The sequence below is a fragment of the Sinohyriopsis cumingii genome, chromosome 2, assembly GCF_028554795.1.
Source record: "Sinohyriopsis cumingii isolate HCF-2022 chromosome 2, ASM2855479v2, whole genome shotgun sequence".
Classification (NCBI taxonomy): domain Eukaryota; kingdom Metazoa; phylum Mollusca; class Bivalvia; order Unionida; family Unionidae; genus Sinohyriopsis; species Sinohyriopsis cumingii.
Window position 1 is genome coordinate 76,224,080 of NC_142962.1, and position 22,774 is coordinate 76,246,853.

At 35.2% G+C, this 22,774-nt stretch overlaps 1 protein-coding gene and 2 long non-coding RNA genes across 6 annotated transcripts in view; all 3 read right to left on the reverse strand.

Moving 5' to 3' along the window:
• LOC149805217 (uncharacterized) overlaps positions 1–18,176 on the reverse strand; it is a 36,957-nt gene extending 18,781 nt beyond the window's left edge. Inside the window, exon 1 of the long non-coding RNA XR_016418322.1 lies at positions 17,967–18,176. This is a non-coding gene — a long non-coding RNA (uncharacterized LOC149805217). The remainder of the gene's footprint in view (positions 1–17,966) is intronic.
• LOC149805218 (uncharacterized) lies at positions 10,413–15,663 on the reverse strand. The gene is made up of 2 exons (XR_016418323.1): positions 15,373–15,663; positions 10,413–11,762 (listed from the first exon to the last, which is right to left on the reverse strand). It is a non-coding gene; the product is annotated as an uncharacterized LOC149805218 (long non-coding RNA).
• Positions 18,177–21,296: 3,120 nt separating the features above from the next.
• The window catches only part of LOC149805219 (uncharacterized), a 139,959-nt gene continuing 138,481 nt past the window's right edge, over positions 21,297–22,774 (reverse strand). For all 4 annotated transcript variants that reach the window (XR_016418315.1, XM_089948516.1, XM_089948503.1 and 1 more), the window contains one exon: positions 21,297–22,376. Coding sequence is in view for 3 of the 4 variants with exons in the window: in XM_089948516.1 (XP_089804642.1) it covers positions 22,141–22,376 (236 nt within the window). In the remaining variant the exon portion in view is untranslated. The remainder of the gene's footprint in view (positions 22,377–22,774) is intronic.

Genomic DNA, 22,774 nt, shown 5'->3' on the forward strand with positions numbered 1-22,774 from the left:
CATTATATGATTCTAATATATGTAATTACAAGGCGTTATATGATTATAATATATGTGATTACAAGGCATATGATTCTAATATATGTAATTACAAGGCATTATATGATTCTAATATAGGTGATTAGAAGGCATTATATGATTCTAATATATGTAATTATAAGACAGTGTATGATTCTAATATAGGTGATTAGAAGGCATTGCATGATATGCAATTACAAGGCATTATAAGATTCTGATGGCGGACTGTTCAGATGGACGTTGCAGTGCTTATGTGCAAATCATGGATAATTCTGTTTATGAGACTCGCTCCAGGAAGAAATATACTGAACTGGAAACAGAAAATGAAGGTGATTGTACTGTACATGGGAATTGTGGTTTAAATGCTTTTTATGACGCAGATTTGGTGAGTGATGAGCCTGACAATGCAAACAAGGCAGATCTATGCTCGCAACCTCAGTACACGAGTACACAGAATGTTGATAATACATGTTTTGACAGAGATGCCCAAGATTCGAGTCACCGTTGTAACAGCCCAACATATCAAGATGTCATATCTCAGGTTCCCAATCAGGACTATATTAGAAGACTTGATCAGGAACTAGATAATCTACCCAGAGACATGTATATTGAGAAATTGCTAGAGGTTTCACACGACAGTGAAGATATTGTAACCTGGTACAGGTCAGTTTTATTTAGTAGAGCACGAGGTTTTCCTGGCTGTCCATCTGGATATTTGGTTGTTAGAAAAAAACAGAAATGGTGTAAGTAGTTTAATAAAATATGCAAGGGATTGTTATTCTTTAGCTATATTTATAAAAGGGGATCCTTGCGAGATCGATTCTATTTTTAGCAAGAAGAAATCAAACCCTAATGTACAAGCTGAACATTGTGAACATGACGATGAACATAGCTCAGGGCAAGCAGAACAAGTGATTAATTCAGCAAGACTCTCGCTAGCGGAAATCAAGAGTGATTGCGGTCATCTACAACAAACTGTTGTTTCGCTCAGAGAAGAGATTATATCTCTGAAGGCAACCCAAATCACATTGGTGAATATGAATGACCTTAATGCATTCCGTGCTGATGTAAACAATAAGGTACAGGCACAATCTCAAACAATAGAACTGCTCCGTAATGAGATTACGTCAATGAAAACTACTCAAAGCGTGTTGATGAAAGAAAATGAAACTCTCCACACCATCACCGAGCAACTTAGAGTTAAGCTGATGAAATCTTTGAGTAAACCCATGTCTTATGCGGATGTCGTTCGCACGAACAGTCCAGCTGTAAGTAACCTATCATGTAGTCCCAATGGATGTGGTGATAGCTCTCCATCAGTTGCTGCTCAGAACAAGATTCATGTGTCTAACTGTTCATCTTCCGTCTTGATCGACTCTAACAAAACTGGTTGCGATACACACTGCCGCCTATCAAGTGAATCTCAGAACAGAACTGCAGTGTCCAACTGTTTGTCTCCCGTGTTGGTTGAGGCTGACGACTCTACACCAGGTACAACGGCAGTGAAGTCACGAACCGGTGTAACGGCCCAACCAGCTATGGAAAAGAGTGGGGTCAGTGCTCTGCAAACTCTGGTTTCAAAAAGTTCGGATATAATTTCACAGACTTTCGTTAGAAGACATATCGCCCCCTTCGATGGAAATATCCCACAGATTTATAAAGCCAGTGTTCATCCTGATGTGACAAATGTTGTACGCACACCCATTCAGAATCAAAATAAACTGTTAACTTCGACTTCGACCAGGATAGAGAACGCTAGGCATCCGATTACTAGCAACAGTAATGTGAAAGGTATAGACTTGAAAACCCCTCCTAGCAAGATACCTACCGTTATTGGGGGTCAGGTAGAAAAACCTAGATCATTTGGTAAATCAGGTTTAGAAATAGGTTCAGAGAGTATTGTTGGACATGAGGATGTTGATGACAAAAATGAGAATGTTGTATTTGAAGGTGTAGTTAGACGTAGAACAAGGCGCTTTTATGTGGGTGGCATGGGCGTCAAATCTACTGCTGAAGGCCTCGGTAAATTCTTGAAAGAATACGATATAGATCCGTTATCCACAAAGTTTATCCACAGTAGACGTAATTGTCTATCGGCCAAGCTGACTGTATATAATTCAGACTGCGACACTGTTGAAAATGATGTAACATGGCCAAAAGGTGTTTATGTAAGAAGGTGGTATGGGAATCAATCTTGGCGAGACAGGTTTAGCAATCGCGATCAGGAGGCAAATGAAGGTGCAGGATGCGATATTCTGTGACTAGGGTGACAGTTAATTGTTCATAAATTTGCCATTATGTTCTGTCGTAAGTTAATGTGTTTTGTCATCTTTGTCATTTTAGTCCTGCTTTCACGATGCATAAGTATTATTATGCCTATATTGCAAGTTAATATGAATCTTAATATACTGACCTGGAATGTTAGAGGAATTATGTCCTCTGCTCTTAGCTTTAGTGCAATGCTGGATAGATATAATGTTGACGTAGCTTGCGTAACTGAACATAAACTATTACAGCACATACTTCCATTTTGCGATACTATTCGTTCTGATTATAAATGCACTGCTAAGGCAGAGGATATTTCCTCTAATTGTATGTTAATAAAATGTGGTAAAGGAGGAGTTGCAATCTTCTGCAAAACTTCTCTCATGAGATATGCTAACTTTATAGATGAAGTTAATAGTGACAGAGTTGTTGGCATAGAATTCAAATTTCCCGATATGCAAAATGTATATATTTTTTGTGTATATATGCCGACCCTATTATATGGCATAGATTGTTACAAAGCGCAAATTCAGTTGATTCAAAATCTCTATGATCAGTACTCACAGCTGAGGGACGTGTATTTTACTGGTGATTTCAATGCAGTAGCTGAACCAGCCACTTTCAGAGATTACAAAGATAGAGTATTTCATGAGTTCTTGCGATATAATAATCTAGTGAGTGCTGGACATTTAATAATATGCACTGGTTCCCGCTATACGTTCACCCCAGCAAGAACGATGATTGATCATTTTGTACTGTCGGATCAATGCATAGGTAGATTACGAAGTGTGCACATTGTTTCAGATCACGAAGAGCACGCGATATCTGACCACCTCCCTATCCTTACTTCCCTTCGTACAGTGACCTATGGGAGAGACTTCAGACAGTCTATGAAGAGAAACAACATAGCCTGGAATAAATTAAACGCTGATATCTTGAAAAACTATCAATCTGAGCTGGACCTTCGCCTGAAAACTTTAGATATAGATACTATTTCGGACAATGTTGATAGCTTTTACCAGCACATTGTTAATGCAATACAGCAGTCAAGCGACATCGCGCTTCCAAAGTCTAAATTCAATTATCATGCCAAACCATACTGGTCAAATGAACTCAAAGAAGCACATAAACTTCAAAGACAAGCTAGGTATACTTGGATAAATGAGGGAAGACCGAGGGGTAGTCAATTTAATTCTTACAGAGAATATAAAGATAAGAAGAGAGACTTTAGAAACGTTCAAAAACTGGCTGTGGAAAAATATATGGGGGAGGTGTATGAAGAAATTGAAAAAGCACATGAATGCGATGTAAGACACTTTTGGAAAATGATCAACATTAAGAGAGGGAACAATACAAATTTTTGTCAGGAACTATCAACTGATGGAGTTTGTGTCCGTGATGATGATTCCATCGCAAATGGCTTTGCTAGATACTATGAGGACATTCACACGCCGAATTTAAACCATAGTTTTGACGGAAACTTTTATGAATTTATAGAGAGAGAATTAAATCGGGGTCTACAGGACGAAGTAAGCCATATCGAGGCCTTACAGACCAGTATCAGTTTAAATGAAGTAAGAGAAATCATTAAAGGTCTAAAGAAATCAAAAGCATCGGGCCATGATCAAATTTGCAATGAACATTTGATCTATGGCAGCGACTACCTCATCGAGTGTATGACAATTTTATTTACTCGGATGATTGATCAATCTTACATACCTGTAGATTGCAAAAAATGGTTAGTAATACCACTGTACAAAGGTAACAGAAAATCAAAGAACTCCCTCGAAAGTTACAGGCCTGTTACTTTACTGCCTGTTATCTACAAAACCTTTGAGAAAATTATTCATGAACGTTTGGTAACTTGGCTCAAAGATACTAATTCTAGTATACCCAGTTCACAACAACATGGTTACCAAAAAGGTTTAGGCTGCACAACAGCGAGTTTTGTGCTGTTGCAATCAGTACAATATAATGTAAACATGGGTTCACGGGTTTTTGCTGCTTTTCTTGATACAAAAAAGGCATTTGATACCGTGTGGCACGAAGGACTGCTTTTTAAATTATTCACGTTGGGAATTACGGGTAAATCCCTTTTGATATTTTTTAACATGTATACAAATTTACAGAGTAAAGTTCTTGTAAATGGGCAATTTTCAGATTGGTTCTCAATTGGCCAAGGAGTGAGACAAGGGGGTGTTTTGTCAACCTTGATGTACACAATATTTATAAATGACTTGCTGCTACAGTTAGAAAATAGTGGATTTGGAGCAAAGATTGGATCCTTAGCTGTGGGAAATCCAACCCTAGCTGATGATATTTCACTTTTGGCTATATATCCTAGCAATCTACAAAAGCTGTTAGATATAGCATACGACTACAGTAATAAGTGGCGATTCGAGCTTAGTGTTACAAAGTCATACATTATCATTTTCGGACCCCAATACAAGAATTTTATCAATATGAAAAAATATCTTGGCCCGTCATGTTTGCCGGTTACCGATTCGGCAACACACCTGGGTCACCGGATTAACTCAAAGCTGACGTCGCATGACGCAATACTCGATGCATGCAAGAAAGGGAAAAAATCTTTTCACGGTCTGTTTGGTATTGGCATTAAACCGAATGGTTTAAATCCTTTGGTTGCTGCAAATGTAATTAAAAAGGTAATTTTCCCTTCAATGTTTTATGGAAGTGAATTATGGTGTAACATTTCAAAAAGTGACCTCGCTTTATTGGATAAAACTCTGAGGTATTTTGCCAAAGATTTACAAGGTTTTCCAATACATACAAGATCAGACATTGCCCTGGGAATGCTAGGATGGACATCAGCGCAGTCCGAAATTGATAGAAGAAAATTGATGTTTTTACACAGATTGTGTTTGATGCCTAACAATGTACATACTAAACGTGTGTTTAACGTTGCGTTATTTCACTTCATTCTGAGCGGATGCATGTCAAGCTGCGGGTTAATTTCAAATTTATATTATACCTCAAAGAAGTTTGACTTGCTCGGGTATCTAACTGATTATTTACATCATTCTGAAATTCCAGATAAACATAATTGGAAAGAAATTGTAAGGTCAAAAATTGTTGGTCTTGAAAATAGCCTCTGGAGAGTTCGTATGTCTAATCAAGCAGATTTTGATAGATTCTCTTCGATACACGAATACTTACGACCTTCCTCAGTGTGGCAGTCGGCTAAAACTAGACAACACACTAAGGTATTTACATATGTAGCTAAACTATGGGCTGCTGTTCCACAAACACAGCTTGATATGTGTATTAGATGTGGGAATGTTTATACAGACTTGATACTTCATTGTTGTGTTAGTTGTCCTTATATGTCGAACTTTCGAATTTCTTTCTGGGATTTCCTTACTGATAAATTTCCCCTGAGCCTGCACATTACGTTATTTAATGCAGAAGATGAGCTGCAACTACAATATCTTTTAGGTATAAGGTTACCATCAGGAGTAATCGACAAAGAAAACTCCAAGCTATTCGTCCTGTATGCAGCATACTTTGTCATGCAGTGTGCAGCTATCTTCTGTAAATAAGGTACTGAAACTTGCAACTTATGAGTTGACGAACACTTTGTTGATTGATATTGTGTAAGAATTTGTATTCCAATATAGAACATTTTTTTTTTTTTTTTTTAAATATTTATTGATTGTATTCAGATGATTTATTCTTATATCATGTAATCTTCCATGGAAGGAAATAAAGATGATGATGAAGGCATTATATGATTCTAATATATGTAATTACAAGGCATTATATGATTCTAATATAGGTGATTACAAGGAATTATATGATTCTGATATAGGTGATTAGAAGGTATTATATTATTCTAATATAGGTGATTAGAAGGCATTGTATGATTCTAATATAGGTGATTACAAGGCATTGTATGATTGTAATATAGGTGATTAGAAGGCATTATATGAATATAATATAGGTGATTACAAGACAGTATATGATTCTAATATATGTAATTACAAGGCATTATATGATTCTAATATAGGTGATTAGAAGGCATTATATGATTCTAATATAGGTGATTACAAGACAGTATATGATTCTAATATATGCAATTACAAGGCATTATATGATTCTAATATAGGTGATTATAAGGCATTATGTAATTACAAGATTAATCAGAGAAATAATATAGACATGTAGATATTTAAAATGACAAAAGAAAATTTAAGATCTTTGAGAAGAAGAAAAAAACACGGACCACCTCCCCAGGTGTGATCTTATTAGCTTTGAAATTTACGTTGGTACACGTTCCTTTAAAACATAATATGGTTTGCCAGAAAAAAATTATAAATGGGTATAATGTAAAAAGCATATTTGATAGTAGTGCAGCTAAATATTGGAATTCATTGACATTCTAATTATGTTTGTCATCGTACATTTCAATCCATCGTATCTACATGAAAAGCAGGTTTTCAGTTTCATTTGGAAACTATATTTTTCTCTTTATAAAACATTTTTATGATCTTGCATCTTGCAGTCTTCCCAAATTAAAATGTGCACGTCTTTGCAGAACCCGTAGAGATCCAGCAATTCATTACCTGTGATTCCTGGTATTTAGGATCATTTGAATTATATCGTACCTCGCAGAATCTCTCTAACAGCGTAGTTAAAGATGAGTTATAGGCAATTATCAAAAGAGAAAAGGTTTCCGACATGTGTTCATTAAGATATGCTTGTCTTGTAACAGGGGTCATTAAAATGAAGTCTTTTTTCTATTCTTTTTTATTTGAACATGTAATTACAAAGGAAATACTGACGCCTCCAGATGTTTCACTATTCAATAGTTTTAAAAGAAGTTTTACAAGTGTTAAATCAAAAACAACATTAAAAAGGTTACACACTCACATAAATATGCATCTTCTGTCATTAAGTTTGTATTTGTAAAGCTTGTTGTATCGCATTTCTTGGGTAAAATTTAATGTAATTCATTCTAACACAATTGCTACCTGACTCATTTCCCCTTAGTGACTGAGGACAACAGACTGCATCTACATTTTCCAGATAGAGCTCGCGGCGGTGTTTTTGGTATTGTAATAATAATAATAATAATAATGAGGACTATGTATAACGCCTAATCTTTAGAAGCTCTAAGCGCTTTACAACATTAGACAACACCTATAAGATAAAAAAATAATAATAATATTATTGCAAAAACAAACACCATGAAATTAGAAAAATATTAAAAAATATTAAAAACACATGCTGAGAATATTTCAGGTAGGAAACATTATTAGGTCTTTAAGTGTGTTCTTGCAGTCGAAATAAGTGAGTTTCGAGAGCCCTCTTGAATGTGATCACTGTGTCTTTGTGTCTAAGTTTAGTGGGCAATTCATTCCACGTTGCTGGGCCCTGGTATGCAAAAGAACGCTGTCCATATGACTTTGTTTTCATAGTGGGAATAATGAGTATATGATTGTCAGAAGAGGAGCGTAAGTATCTTGCTGGTGTATACACATGGGTGAGGTCGGATAGGTATGTTGGACTAGAGTCCGACAGTGAATCGTAGCACAGAGAACAAATTGTACAACACAGAAACACGAGTATGATACATAGTACTAATTTAACTGGAGTAAAACGTATTGCACAAGCACACGTCATAGTATCCGACGCTGGCTGATCCTACGGTACGATTCAAACTTGCATCATTTTAGCTGCGAGTCTAGGACGCTAACCACTAGGCCACTTTGGCTACTCTTTCCATACAGACTTCTCGGAAATGTGTTATGCGTAGAAAAATATAATAAAAGAAAGTATAAGTAGAATTAATTTACATTATCAGTGACGCATTAACGGAGGAGAGGGGTCAGGGGTTTTGGGGTGCCAACAAAAATCCTTTTGGAACATTATAGTCGTCGTAGCCGTCATTTACCGTAAATGCGCAACTGTACAGCATATGTGCACGTGGAGGACTAATTCTCATAAAGCTACACTACAATACAACGATTACAGTGCAGTATTGCATATTTTAAGTATAACACTATTTTTAAATGAAAATGTTTTGCTTTCGCGCATATAAGAAAACAACAAAGATTTAATTTCTTTCGAAGACTGAACTTGAAGATTCTTAATAACCTTTCAAAACAGGTGATGGATTTGCGAACAAACATCCTGGTAGATTAGAAATTACATGCATAAAGTTCATCTCCCATAGCACATGAGCAACTTTTAAATGGTTTGGACTTGATCTATGTTGCAGAATAAACAAAGGGAAAATCAGGAAAGAGGTACTTCCTGCTATTTTTAAAGTAGAAATTCACCAGTAAATTTATTCAACCCATAGCCGTGGATGATTCATCAATTTGATCTCAATTTATTAGCTTCTACACGTTTAGAAATGCATTATTGAAAAATGTCAAACTGCATATGGATACACCATCTGGCGATTGTTTCTGGCTTCCGAAAAGATGACCTTCAAAAACAGATACGCATTGCAACATGCGCTATTATCAAGAATAGGGATTCCATAAATAATTCCAAGTTTGTTGGATGAATAATTTGAATTTTATTTAAATGAAACAGTTTTCTCTCAGCAATATGTAATCAACAACTACCCAGGCGCGAAGCAACTTGTCTCGAATCTTTCTAACACTATAGAATGCCACCTCTGCGACGCCGATTCAACAGCGTTTTAATTCAATGTTTTAACGTGTAGTGAGTAAGGACGTCAGACTTCTCTTGTAGACCATTATAATGCACCAGTTTATGACAACTCACAGACTTAGAGACGTGCCACTTTTCAGAGGCAGAATTTAAATTATCTGCAAGTCGCCAGGTTATTGAATTTATGGAATTATCATGATAACTATTTCTTCATTAATTAATTTTGTCAGCTGTTCTCAAAGCTCATAAACTTATTCAAACGTTGCACTACCGCAATTGGAGGATTCACAAACGCTTGATTATAATATATATATATATATATATATATATATATATATATATATATATATATGAACACTTATAAAATATTATATATATATATGTATGTATATATGTATATATATATATATATATATATATATATATATATATATATATATATATATATATATATATATATATATATATATATATATATATAGGTGTGTGTGTGTGTGTGTGAGAGAGAGAGAGTCTCTTTCAATAATAACTTTTATTTTAATTTGTAACCCTCGTAATGATTTATGTTTTAAAGAAATACCTTAATATCCTAAAATCTATTTTAATTAACAAATGTGTTTATATATATATAGAATGAATACTACTGGATATAACGGTGTACTTGCTGTGCTCCACGAGTCTTCGATACTAGACCAATGAACGGCAGGCGATCTATACTGATCAAATTACCGTGTATTTCTGGCATAGTCAGCCAATATAGTTAACATAAAAAATAAATGAAACAAAATAACTCGTGTTCAAGCTATGATTTAAGTAAGAAATAACCTAACGAAAAGCGCAAATATTTTTAAATAAATCGGTTCTCCGGTCAAGGTAACAACGTGATTAATTTCACATGTCTCCTTCGAATTTAATGTATATCAGTTTTAACAAACGGCCCAAGCAGAAACGGGATAAAGTATTACATTCGGTTTATACCAGGGGTCTCAAACTCAAAGTACCCTGAGGGCCGCATGGTGGCATTTTCGATGGCCCAAGGGCTGCTCCACCTTTCTTATCTCTCATAACACCTTGTGACGCCAATCCTTTTGTGGACCATAGGATATGGCTTGGCGGGCCGCATGCGGCCTGGTCGCCGCGTGTTTTAGACCAGTGTTTTATACAATAAAAGATTCTGATCTGCCGTAGCATAATGCACCGGCCAATCAAGGTTCTTTTTGTTAGTTCTACTGATTGCTCCTACCAAACTGCAAAGACTCAGATCTGCCGGCGAAAAATGCGCCTGTAGATCTGGGTCTGTGTAGTTTGCAGTTGAACTCGTCTTATAAACGAGTATATACGTAGTACAGCACTAATTGCTGCGATGCATCTTAATTAAGCCAGGAGAGAGGCGGTTGAGAACAAAGGATTCTGATTAGCGACGTAATCAAAGAAAGCCAGTAATGAAACACGTGTCATCTCTACGATTGTCAAAAACTATTCGATTAAACCTTTGGCTGTTTTATTAGTGTTTTACCAGATAAGAATATATTTTGTTCTAAAGCAGCAGCATAACATTGCTGTGACAAAATATTTAGTAGTTGGTCTGGGGTTAAAGGGACATCAGAACAACACAGGTTATATGGTGCCGATTAAGTCCTAAAAATGTAAATCAAAGGAATTGAGAAAAGCAATATATGAAGTTAAAACCTTCCCCCAATACACACACACGCGCGCACACACACACTCGCGCACACTCATGCATAAAAAAGCGATGCAAGTCAAGAATAAAATGAAATACAGTTACATGCTGTTTCACATCTGAATTTACATGCCGCCTTGAGTTTGTTTGTATGTCAGATTTTGAGACCGACGTGCGCTAAAACCGGTGGTAAGATCATTTTAAGCCGTTCAAGTGATTCATTGATTGGCTAATGCTTTAGAATGATGCGACCTGACTGAAGGCTAAATGGGTAGAACGTTAGGATTACAGGTTTTCTTTTCCCCTCAGTGCATTTGATTGAATGATGGAAATTATTGACTTCCGTTGTGAATTCATCTGGCTTATCTCTCCCATGTTACCACTTCATGTCCACGTCATAATTAAAACAATTGCATGGGTTAGAGCTTACAGAAACCAGAATCTGAATTTCAATCCACCCTTAAATATTGTTGCATTCGATGAAGTAATCTAAGTTCCAATGGCTGTTCCGTTTATAGGGAGGTAGGTGTTACCATTGAACTAAGGATTTGTGCCAAGAGTTTGACCAGGAATTCGGAGAGTGGCATCCTTGCACTAATTTTCCCCCATTCTTCTTTCCAGGCCTGTATTCCCTCGTTGTGTGGAACAGTGGTACAGAGGGATATTACGTGTAGTAAAACAAGAACTGTGTTAGATGGTTAAAGTTCAGCGACTTTACTTGTATCCTGGATGTAGAAAGAATGGTGTATGGACATTGAGTCTCATACAATAGTCTCAGTATTTCGCCTTTTTTCCACACCCGAGGTTATCAGTTTATGAATAAATGATAAAATAAAAACAAAATATTTAAAACAAAAGGACAATATTCAGGAAGGCAAGAAGGAAAATATCTCAAGGAAGGTCTGGAAAGATCAAAATTGTTGTTGTTGTTGTTGTTCTAGGGTTTAACGCCATTTTTCAGCACGAGATAGGCTATACATGGTGGCCAGTATAAGTGGTAGAGGAAGAACCCTGGAAAATCCAGGGAAGAACCACCGACCCACGAGAAGCTACTGGCAGGCTTTCCCACATACTCACGCTAGCCGAGCTTTGGACTCGAACTCACGCAGACAGCGGTGAGATGGCAGTGATCCGGAACGGTGAGCGATCAAAACTGAGAAAGAAAGAATATTAAATACTTAAAGAAACATGACTGATCGAAACAAAATCAACAATAGAATTTTTTTAATAATCAAACATTTAAAAACAAATAAGCCCAGGCGAATCGTCAGCAAAGAATGAAGATCAAGGGTCAAGACCATCACTCCTCTGCATGTACGATATTTTAATTCTGAAATTAATACAAATTCAACAATCCATATTTACAGGGTTGACAATGTAGGTAAGTGATAGCCGTGCTTCAATGATCTAAGAAGGTTTCGTTTTGCCATCGATGAACAACACTACGTTTTTGAGTTGAGAGAAAACTACAATGATTATAAAAACTACATTTAAATTCTTTTTAAAAAGTCATTTCTAGAGAAACGAGATCCAAAATAAAGTCAGTAAATATTGTAAAAGGAATCAAAAGACTTTACTCTTACTAGAAGAATTTATAGTACAGTTTGCACTGAGACAAGGAAATCCCGGTCCAGGGCCTAAATTATTGTTTCCCGCGAGGTCCTGCCGAGCGGAGAGACAAATGATGCAATCCCTCGATTAGAAGTTTCTTGTCTCGGTGCAAAACACAAAATAGATTATGTCCTGTGTATCGCAATCGTGCCTTTTTTCTCCTCGAGCCCTAAAGACCCCCTATTTTGGTCTGGGCATTCCCCAACACTTATCGTAATTTTGGTCAACTGTTCTCAAGTTAATTATCTGGTACAGTTAAATTGAGAGAAAAAATATAATAATAATGTTCTTTATAAATGTGTATTTTAACTTACTATTATTATCAGTTGAAGATCCAAAGGTATTGAAACACAAATATTACCATTATTTGTTTACCACTACACACCTTCCAGGCAGTTCTGCAAAAACATATTACCGAACATGTAAACTGGCTGCTGAGTTGTATAACATGTAAACTGGCTGCTGATTTGTATAACATATAGACTGGCTGCTGATTTGTATAACATGTAGACTGGCTGCTGATTTGTATAACATGTAGACTTTCTGCTGACTTGTATAACATGTAAACTGGCTGCTGACTTGTATAGCATGTAAAGTGGCTGCTGACTTGTATAACATATAGACTGGCTGTTGACTTGTATAACATGTAGACTGGCTGCTGATTTGTATAACATGTAGACTTTCTGCTGACTTGTATAACATGTAAACTGGCTGCTGACTTGTATAGCATGTAAAGTGGCTGCTGACTTGTATAACATGTAAACTGGCTGCTGACTTGTATAGCATGTAAAGTGGCTGCTGGCTTGTATAACATGTAAACTGGCTGCTGACTTGTATAACATGTAGACTTTCTGCTGACTTGTATAACATGTAAACTGGCTGCTGACTTGTATAGCATGTAAAGTGGCTGCTGACTTGTATAACATGTAAAGTGGCTGCTGACTTGTATAACATGTAAACTGACTGCTGACTTGTATAACATGTAGACTGGCTGCTGACTTGTATAACATGTAGACTGGCTGCTGACTTGTATAACATGTAGACTTTCTGCTGACTTGTATAACATGTAAACTGGCTGCTGACTTGTATAGCATGTAAAGTGGCTGCTGACTTGTATAACATGTAAACTGGCTGCTGACTTGTATAGCATGTAAAGTGGCTGCTGACTTGTATAACATATAGACTGGCTGTTGACTTGTATAACATGTAGACTGGCTGCTGATTTGTATAACATGTAGACTTTCTGCTGACTTGTATAACATGTAAACTGGCTGCTGACTTGTATAGCATGTAAAAGTGGCTGCTGACTTGTATAACATGTAAACTGGCTGCTGACCTGTATAACAAGTAAACTGGCTGCTGACTTGTATAACATGAAGACTGACTTGTATAATTACATATGTTACCTTGATTATTTTCGTTCGGCATTCTTTAAGAGTGTTATCCTTGTTTCGATTATCGACTCCATAGATGGCAAAGAATGTTATCTCTGGAGTTTTGCACTTGATAAGCATGAGCAACTTCCTCCAGGGCGCGGGTAGGATAAGTGAATTTTTAAGTCACACCCTATGATCTAAATTAACAGATTAAACCAGGTAACGGGCCGAATCCGGACCGCGGGCAGTAATTTGCTCACATCTGCTTCACATAATCCACTTTATTTGACAGAAGCTTATTCTTTTGCATTATTTCCACTAGTTTCGCTTATTTTGTTTTCTCTAAAGCTTCCAGTCATTTCTTTATCTGATCATTTTCAACTAATAAATGGAGCAGTTCAACCTTCAATATCTCAACTTCTTCATTAATCTGCTTCAGTTCTTTTAAAATTTCCTCTTCAACGTTCTCCTTTACATCTTTCAGGGATATTTGCAAATAATCCGCTGTTACCATTTGATCGAATGTGTTATTCAAATACTCCGTATACACCACTCTACCCATGGATTTCATGGTGTAATCTAACAGCCTCTATAGGGTTATTCCTCCATATTTTTTTAATTTAAATTTGTTTCACTATTTAGTTTTTAAGCTTCATTTTCAAGTTTGCACTAAATTCCTAGTAAAAAGTTTTGTACCTTTAGTATGATTTTTGGCATCTTCGCTAAACTGAGATAAGTATCGGAATTTTGAACGCCTTTTTGTCTCAGCCAGCCATTATAATAAAATATTCAGGTATTTTTGTCTCCGCTAAATGTAAGTTCGGAAGTTTTGCATTACTTTTGCTCTTAGCCATATTTTTTTCTATAACATCCCGGATATATTTTAGTCTCAAGAACATTTTATTTCTGCTATTGTATTTAGTGTATCCCATTTTTTGGTGACGGATACGGTAAATTTTAGTAGAATGTTTTATAAAAATGTTCTTTTTTTAGTTTTCACGAAATTCCGTTTCATTTGTGAAATTTTACATTACTTTCATGTTTGGCTTAATTGCAGCCATATTTGATCTTAAAGTGTCAGTAAGACTGTGTATTGGTAAGTATGTGTTGATGTTGGTTAGTATGTCAGCACGTGTTATTGCTGGTCAGTAGATGATGACATTATTCAGGATGTGAGGGTGATTGTACCCAGAGTTATACCCTTTGTAAAATATCTCATAGATTCACAACAATGATCTCCAGTGTTAAAATCCATTGGTAATCAAACAAACAAAGCATAACCATATGGACATTTTTATATTCCTTTTCCCTTGTCCCTAGAGCGTCATACTAATAGGATGTAGACGTTATGTAAAATTCTCTTTGTCCTCAGTGTGTCATTTGTCTTTCTCGTGTTCCCATAACAACTTCCCCATAACGTACACCATTCTCGTAAGTGTGTCTATTGAAACAAACAATGCGAAATCAAAAAATAACTATTGTATCAATACCTATTCTGTTTCAGTCATTTTACATCAAATATGTGCTCTGTAGAAGATGGGAAACATTGTCATCTGATGGCAATCCATGACTATGTAACATGTACCTCACCCAAAACAATGATATTATCTAAATCTGCATTCTGATGTAATATCCGAATATGTTCTTTAAATTCATTCATGAAAAACCTATACTGTAGCAAAAAAGGCATAAGAATATTAACTACTTGACCAGAGAAGTCAATGGCAGTTTATATCGGAAGAAATTTATGCACCTCAACTCCAAATTTATACCTACAATTTTCATGTCCGGAGGTCATCTTTGACACAATGTGATGCTCACAGTGCAAACACAAGCCCTTTTCCAAGATGACAATTCTGCAAAACAGTATGTACTAAAATAGGCTGATGCAACTGAAAATAGTTGTCATCCAAGCCGGTTTTATTTATAGATATTATACTTGCCACAAACCAATGTGTTTACTGCTATGAGAGGCTAGCTCTTCTTCCTAGCCGATTATTGGTATTTCACTACAAACATACTTCAGAGTAACTATGGAACGTGTACATGCCTGACATCAATTCCAAGAAAAACACAAGCCCGAAACACCTAGTTCACAAGTATAACCATATCTTTAAATAGTAAACAATAATAACTGAAAAAGTCACACCATAGCCTTAAGTTAAGAAATTTGCCAGGGGCCAATTTACAAAAACTGGACCCTGTCACCTTAATCGGTCTGCCGACGGTGCTAAAACAGACCGAGCCTATAAAGAAGGTGCGGGAAAATTTATCAAGAGGCCGTTTGCCTTCAGTTCAAATAGATATTTATATTATCGCTTGACAGTTTCCGCTGAAGGAACAGAAAATTTAATATCTGTCTCTGACATTAACAGCTCTCATTCCCAACGCCGCAGGTAATACAAATCTGAAAGCCCTCTCAAGTTACTAAATAATTCTTACTAATAATTGGCTGGATGAATAGTTATTATCAAAAACAACAAGATTTAATTAACGAACTCCTTAAAGAAACACGGGGTGAGTAATTGTGTCTTTGAAATGAAGTTGTTTTAAGGCAGTTGAATAAGTTGTTTTAATGTATAACAAATACATTAACATCTTATGTAAAATATTGGAGATAAATATTTTCGAATGACACTTCATACAGCAGGACACAATTAGATACAAGGAAATTGTGGAGTGGCACTAATTAAGCTCCAGTTTAAAGTGCATGACAGGGATTAGCAACCATTTCAAAGAAAATCTATGTTAGCACAGAAGAGATAAAATTCGGTTCTTAAAGCAGATTCGCGACCTTCTTGTACCATCCCAGATGATGAAAATTTCTCACTGAAAGATAAAAGAATTCTCTTAATTTTAGGAACCATTCCAAACCAAGGAGTAATTTTAATGTCAATAATAACAGTGTGTTGGAAATATAAAGGTAATTGATGTTGACACATATTGTTAAATGGTATTATTGAAAATAAACAGAAACATAAATCATATCATGATTGATTCGTTCCAATTCGTGGTTTATCTATGAAGACCACTTAAACCCCATAATGTCCGGCTGTATTCACTCGCTCAGGTGTACAAATATGAATATTAGACTTATATACATCTTTTGAAGATGCTGGACTGATTTTATTAGTCTCGGTGAGCATACATTATACCCAAAGCAATGATCTGTTCGTGGTTTTGGAACAATCACTGATATGGAAGTGACTGTACATCAGTTCGGTAACTTTCTGGATGTTTCCTCACTGTACGGTATATTGAAAATGTATAAACTATATTTTGCCAAAACATATAGAATATGGTCAAATATGCAATTTGAATTTTCGGCCATAAAGAGGAAATTCAGTCAACAGATTTACCAAAAGATGTTGACCATATTTATGTCGGCCTTACATGTGCTGAGCTCAGATATTCCAGTAATTCGTGATATCTGACAAGGTATGCATTGGCATTTGTCTTGTAGTTACAAGAATTGTGTTTACTATCTATTAAGCTAGGTAGCTAGCTATCACGCTGTCTTTTTCCAAGGATAATGTTTGGTTACATGAAAATTTCGGAGAAGTCACACTCACCTTAAAGAGACATTTAAGTGCAACAGGACAAAGAGAAAGATGCAGAGAGGCCGACAGACTAATAAATGTTTATCATTCAATTATTGTTTTGTCCAAGCAAATATTAAAAAATATTAATAATGGCCTATCGTTCTAAACAAATTCTTATTGCAGAATGAAAAAATGTTACGGTTAAGATTTTGACCAAGTGGATTGAAAGTACCAGTTATGGTAAAATTACGATTTTTTTTCTCGTATAACTCTACTCAGAAACTTTTTGTATATCATGTTTTTAAAAATTCTTCATATCATTTTAATCATAATCTTTTCTGACATAAAGAAGATTAACTTCCAACACTACGATCTAATCGATTCTCTGATAAATAATAATGGCAGTCGATATAGCGCATAGAGAAAGGAAGGCTGAGAGGAATGGAGATGGATCGATGTAATAGGTTGAAGTGTTTATTAATATAAACGGCAAATATCACTCATTTCATTCATTATTCCTCTCTTCCATTCATATATTCTTTTAATGATATGTGCAAATGGATATATTATTGACATATAATAGAAGAAGCTCAACAACTAAGAGACGAAAACATAAACAAGAGTCAGAATTCAAAATAAAATATTTTTCAATATTCCATACAAATCACTATTGTAATAAATGCAATTGTCCTTTACGTCTACAAATCCCCAAAGGGAGACAAACTCACATTTGGCTTTGCTGTCATTTCCATGTTTCCAACCAAGATGTCCGTATGAAAAGAAAACTCAGATTCCGTTACTTACCAAATACCACATTGTGGTACTTACCCGGGGATAAACGATTGTTTATATAAATTTATATCCGATTTACGCTAACTGGACAGGCCTGCAACAATATCAGCTCCGAATTCGTGAGTCTGGTGTATTATTTTGGATTCACTGCTTCACTTGAGTTGTCGTTTACGATAAGACCTTTGAGGAAAGAATCTTGTGAAATGCTCCCACTAGAAATTTGGACTGATCTGAAACTGAAGTCGTAAATCAGGGCAAGAGATCAAAAGCACCCAAAATCCTCAGTTATGGGTATAATTATGTGTATAGTATTGTCTTTGACGTCTCTTTCTTGGTTAGGGGTATAATAACATGTATGGTATATTAAGGGTCTTGAAGACCGCATATTGCGTCTGAAATTATAAATTCTGACTTTGAACACACAGTCTATAAATTATATACAATATTTGTTTGGGGCAAACATTAAAAGTCCTCCTTTGTTTGTACAGTAACAGTCGTATAATGTTATTTTTGGTCAATATGATTTATAAATGAAAGATATTTTCAATTAAATTCGAACCGAAACGAATAATTGAAGGAAGTTGCAATCTCTGACGGCTCAATCTTCGTAGAAAATTTATGTTTGCACATTATCCTGTACTCCAGAAATGCTTGGGAGTTTTTGAAGAAAAAAAAACACAATGAAAAAAGAAACAAAGAAATTAATGTGTAAATCAAATTTGTAATACATTTGCAAAAAGAATGACTTCTTTTTGAATGCTTCCTGACGTATGTTTAGTAGGTTCAAAAGGGAAACGCGTGTCCTAAGTAATATATAAAATACGTTGCTAATTTTTAAAGCAGAATATCTGATGTTTATTTCTTTGTATGCCGCAATGAATCACCACACAAAAGAAGGTATTATAATATTCGATTGGGCATTTGTTGAATTTCTCCTGTTCTGAAGAACAATGATCGATCGATGTCAGATGGACGTGGGTGGCCTTTAATTATAAAATAACAGCATTCTAGCTTTGGAAATTCTTTTCAAATATAAAAATCACTAGCGTAATTCAAAGTACTGTCATAATTATTTCGTCTGAATTGTTAATTGTACATTTTAGCACTAAAGTTGTTAATATCCTGCTTCGGCTATCGGAATAATGCTGCATCTAGAAGTATCCGAAAAAAAAAGAGTAACGCTACACTAGCTCACTCATCAATCCTTTCCTCGTATTAAATCCAGTCATTCCGATAACACACTAAATGAATTGTTTTTGAGACAAAAATAGTACGATAGCGATTAATGTGTGGGATTTCCGTTGAATGCTTTGGTCACATTGTCCTGATTTCGCCATGTTTATCGGAGACATTATCAAACTGTTGATTACATTTCTTGCTGACAAAATGTAAAGAAACGCCCGTCATATTAGCTAATCTAATTTTCCTATCGATAACAGAAGGGAATCGTCTCACCGAAACCGCATAAGCAACTTTTCAAAAAACATGTTGTATTGCACTTAATCTAAATAACAAGTAAGATTAAATCGGTCTTCTTATAGTTTTCGATATCATTAAACATAGATATATATGACTATGTCTCCCATGAGTCTGGAAAATATGCCCATGCCTTTCACATCCTTTAGACTGTGGTGATAAGTACAAACATAATCAAGGTAAGACACGAGATCCATTTTGGGGGAGATTATTATATGAAATTTGCTTCACATTTGGTAATTTATTAGCCTATCTTATCAATCATAGGTGAAAAATTATGACGTCATTGTTCCGATTAAGTGTTACCAAACGTAACCTTCGGATATAAAAATGCAGCATGGTGGCAAAAGAGTTAGCATTACAGGAAAAATGCAAGAAGCATTTCTCTTAAAAGAGTTCATAATATTTTAAGGAATAAAGTAACAAACCATTTCATCCTCTTTTCATTTTCTGTATGAATTTAAATAAAGATCTTGCATTAGAATTAAAACTACTTTGTGATGCCTGACAATAAAATATTAGTTTCGAACAAAACTCTTTTCGTTTCTGAACAAGACTATGATATTTGGGGTTTACGCAATCACTGTTGTCGTAGAACAATCACTGTTGTCGGAGACGCACTTAATCACGACGGCCGAACGACAGATCTGGGATAATATAACGATTCAAACGGTCCGACGAACATAAACACCTTGCAGGGTCATTGAATAAATGTAACCACATATTCATTTTTCTTCAGACTCTAAGAGGATAGTATGCATCTTCTTTGTGTCACGATAACTGACCATTTCGGAGGATAATACTGTTTCCAGACAAGTTTTACAAAGGAGCAAATCTGTTCTCCGCCTGGAAAAAATAGCGAAAACAAAACAAAAATATATATTTAAAAAAAAAAAATTCTCGTCAGAGGCAACCCAAGTGAACCAGTAAAAATCTCTGGAGGTTGAAAAAAAGATATCTCGTCTAATCCCAAAGCAATCCTCTTTTACCTAGCCAAGTTTTCCACTTGTTGCTATACATGTCCAATAATTGATACATATATTCTATGCGGTTAAAATAAGGTATTATCATCGAATTCATTCACATTTTGTTTAAAATATTTATATCCCTGATGTTTATATACCATCGTATATTCGTAAAATCCAGTGTGAGAGTTAAATATATAAATGTTCCATCTACTGAGACAATAATCGTTATACAAGTGCAACATCAAATATTTAAGCTGGAATACGAACTTTTCTTAAGCTGTATTGCCCTGAAAGATCACGAGATATTAGACCTAATGAATAAGTTCTAAATGCACCTTTTTTTTGGTAGTCCAAATAATTCTCTGTTGAAGGTGTTGCAGTGCTTTTAGTAACAAGCAGTATCTAATGTACTAATGTACTAATAACTTGAACTGTAATGATGTGACAAGTCTTCTTTGTTTGAATTAAATATAATTCCCACTCATTGTCTTTGTTCAAGAATTTTATTGAACACTTTGAATTTCCATACAAAAAAATTACTGGAATAAAATAATTTCACCCAAATCAAAATATTGAACACAATGATTCTGCTTCAAGATCTTACATCAAGAGTGAATAATTTCTAGGTAAATAATATATATATATATATATATATATATATATATATATATATATATATATATATATATATATATATATATATATATATATATATATATATATATATATATATATATATTTTTTTTTTAAACATATATATAGATAGATAGATATTTTTTTAATATATATATATATATAAATAAATATATATATATGTGTATATATATATATATATATATATATATATATATATATATATATATATATATATATATATATATATATATATTTAAAAAAATAAGACACGAAACAAGACCTGGATATAGAACAAAAGTTCATCTCCTGAACAATCCAGGCTATAATTAGAAGGTGTGTTATTAAACTTATAATAAGGAACATGATAAATATAATAAAAGTGCTATGTTAGCTGACAGGGAACAGGCAGACCAGTCTAGATCGTATCCTCTATAATGATGCGCGTGCAAATCAGGGTATATGTTCTACTAATTAACATTTGACTACTCGTTAAAAAAACTGCACAAACTCTGATCTGGAAGCAAATCATAAAAATAATCAGCAAGCAAATAATATTATAATATAGACCACGATCTGCAATCTCCTCTAATTCTTGTATAACACTGCAGAGGAAAATACGTTCAACTTATTTTAGCAGTCATTATTCATTAGAAATCTTAATGAATATAGTTATATTTTTAAATTCATAACAAGCAGCCATAATGTATATGGTGCATGAATCTATACGTATCTGATGCTGAATTGAAGTTGTATCAATAAAAACGTATCACGTACGTATCACTCTGTTAGTTATTCTTTTTTCACAGTAAAATGACTAGCGTTTCTTAATGCCTTTTGCGATGAAAATACATTTTTCTTCAGCTGTAATGGATACCAAATTGAATTTCTGTTTCTACTGAATCTTTATTCAATGGCACAATGTCACTAAAGAACAATTACACAAACGAAAACGTAACGAAACACAAAAAATGACACAAATGCGTTTGTGTCAGTGCGATTAACGGCTGCTTTGCCACGTTGATCACACATGCATGGACGAGAGAGTGAGGGTTACTCTGCACATCTTTACCTCTCTTAAATATAACTCACTTGCAAGTCACGACATTACTCCATCTCCCCACCATATGCCTTCAAGACTTGTAGCGATGTGCGTACACTGGGAGTCGTACCTGCAAACATGTACACAGGCAGCTCAAGGCATCAGGTCGCTTACAATGGACCGAAGCAGAAAGGGAACTCGGAAGCCTTCTTGGTGACTTAGCAACTCTTGTTAGGATCACACTGCTCACCTCTGTAGAAACCCTCATCATTGCCTTCTTCACCGTAACCTCAGCATACCGCAGATCCAACTTTAGCGGTCGACAACCTAATAGGAAGACAAAGGAACGTACGCACACTAATGGACAGTACATCAACAGATAGATAAGAGAGAGAAGAACAGCTCGAGGTGGTAGAAAACTAGCATATTATACATGCAGATATCAGTACTGAGTGAATCTCCAATATCTGAGGAAGGACATATTGGCTAAACATTCCTGTAGAGTGGCCAAATTAAAGAAAAGCTACCTCAAGCTTGTTTTGGATTGTCATAAAATAACAGCCATACAATTAACAACTTGTTATGAAGCTCAAAATGTTCTAAAGGGTTGAAATAACACACTAATGCAGACGAGACTCCCACTGTTTGAAAGAAAGACATACAAGAATCATCAACGCCAATACACCGACCACGACGAGCCAATACGAAATCAAAGATAAAGTTTC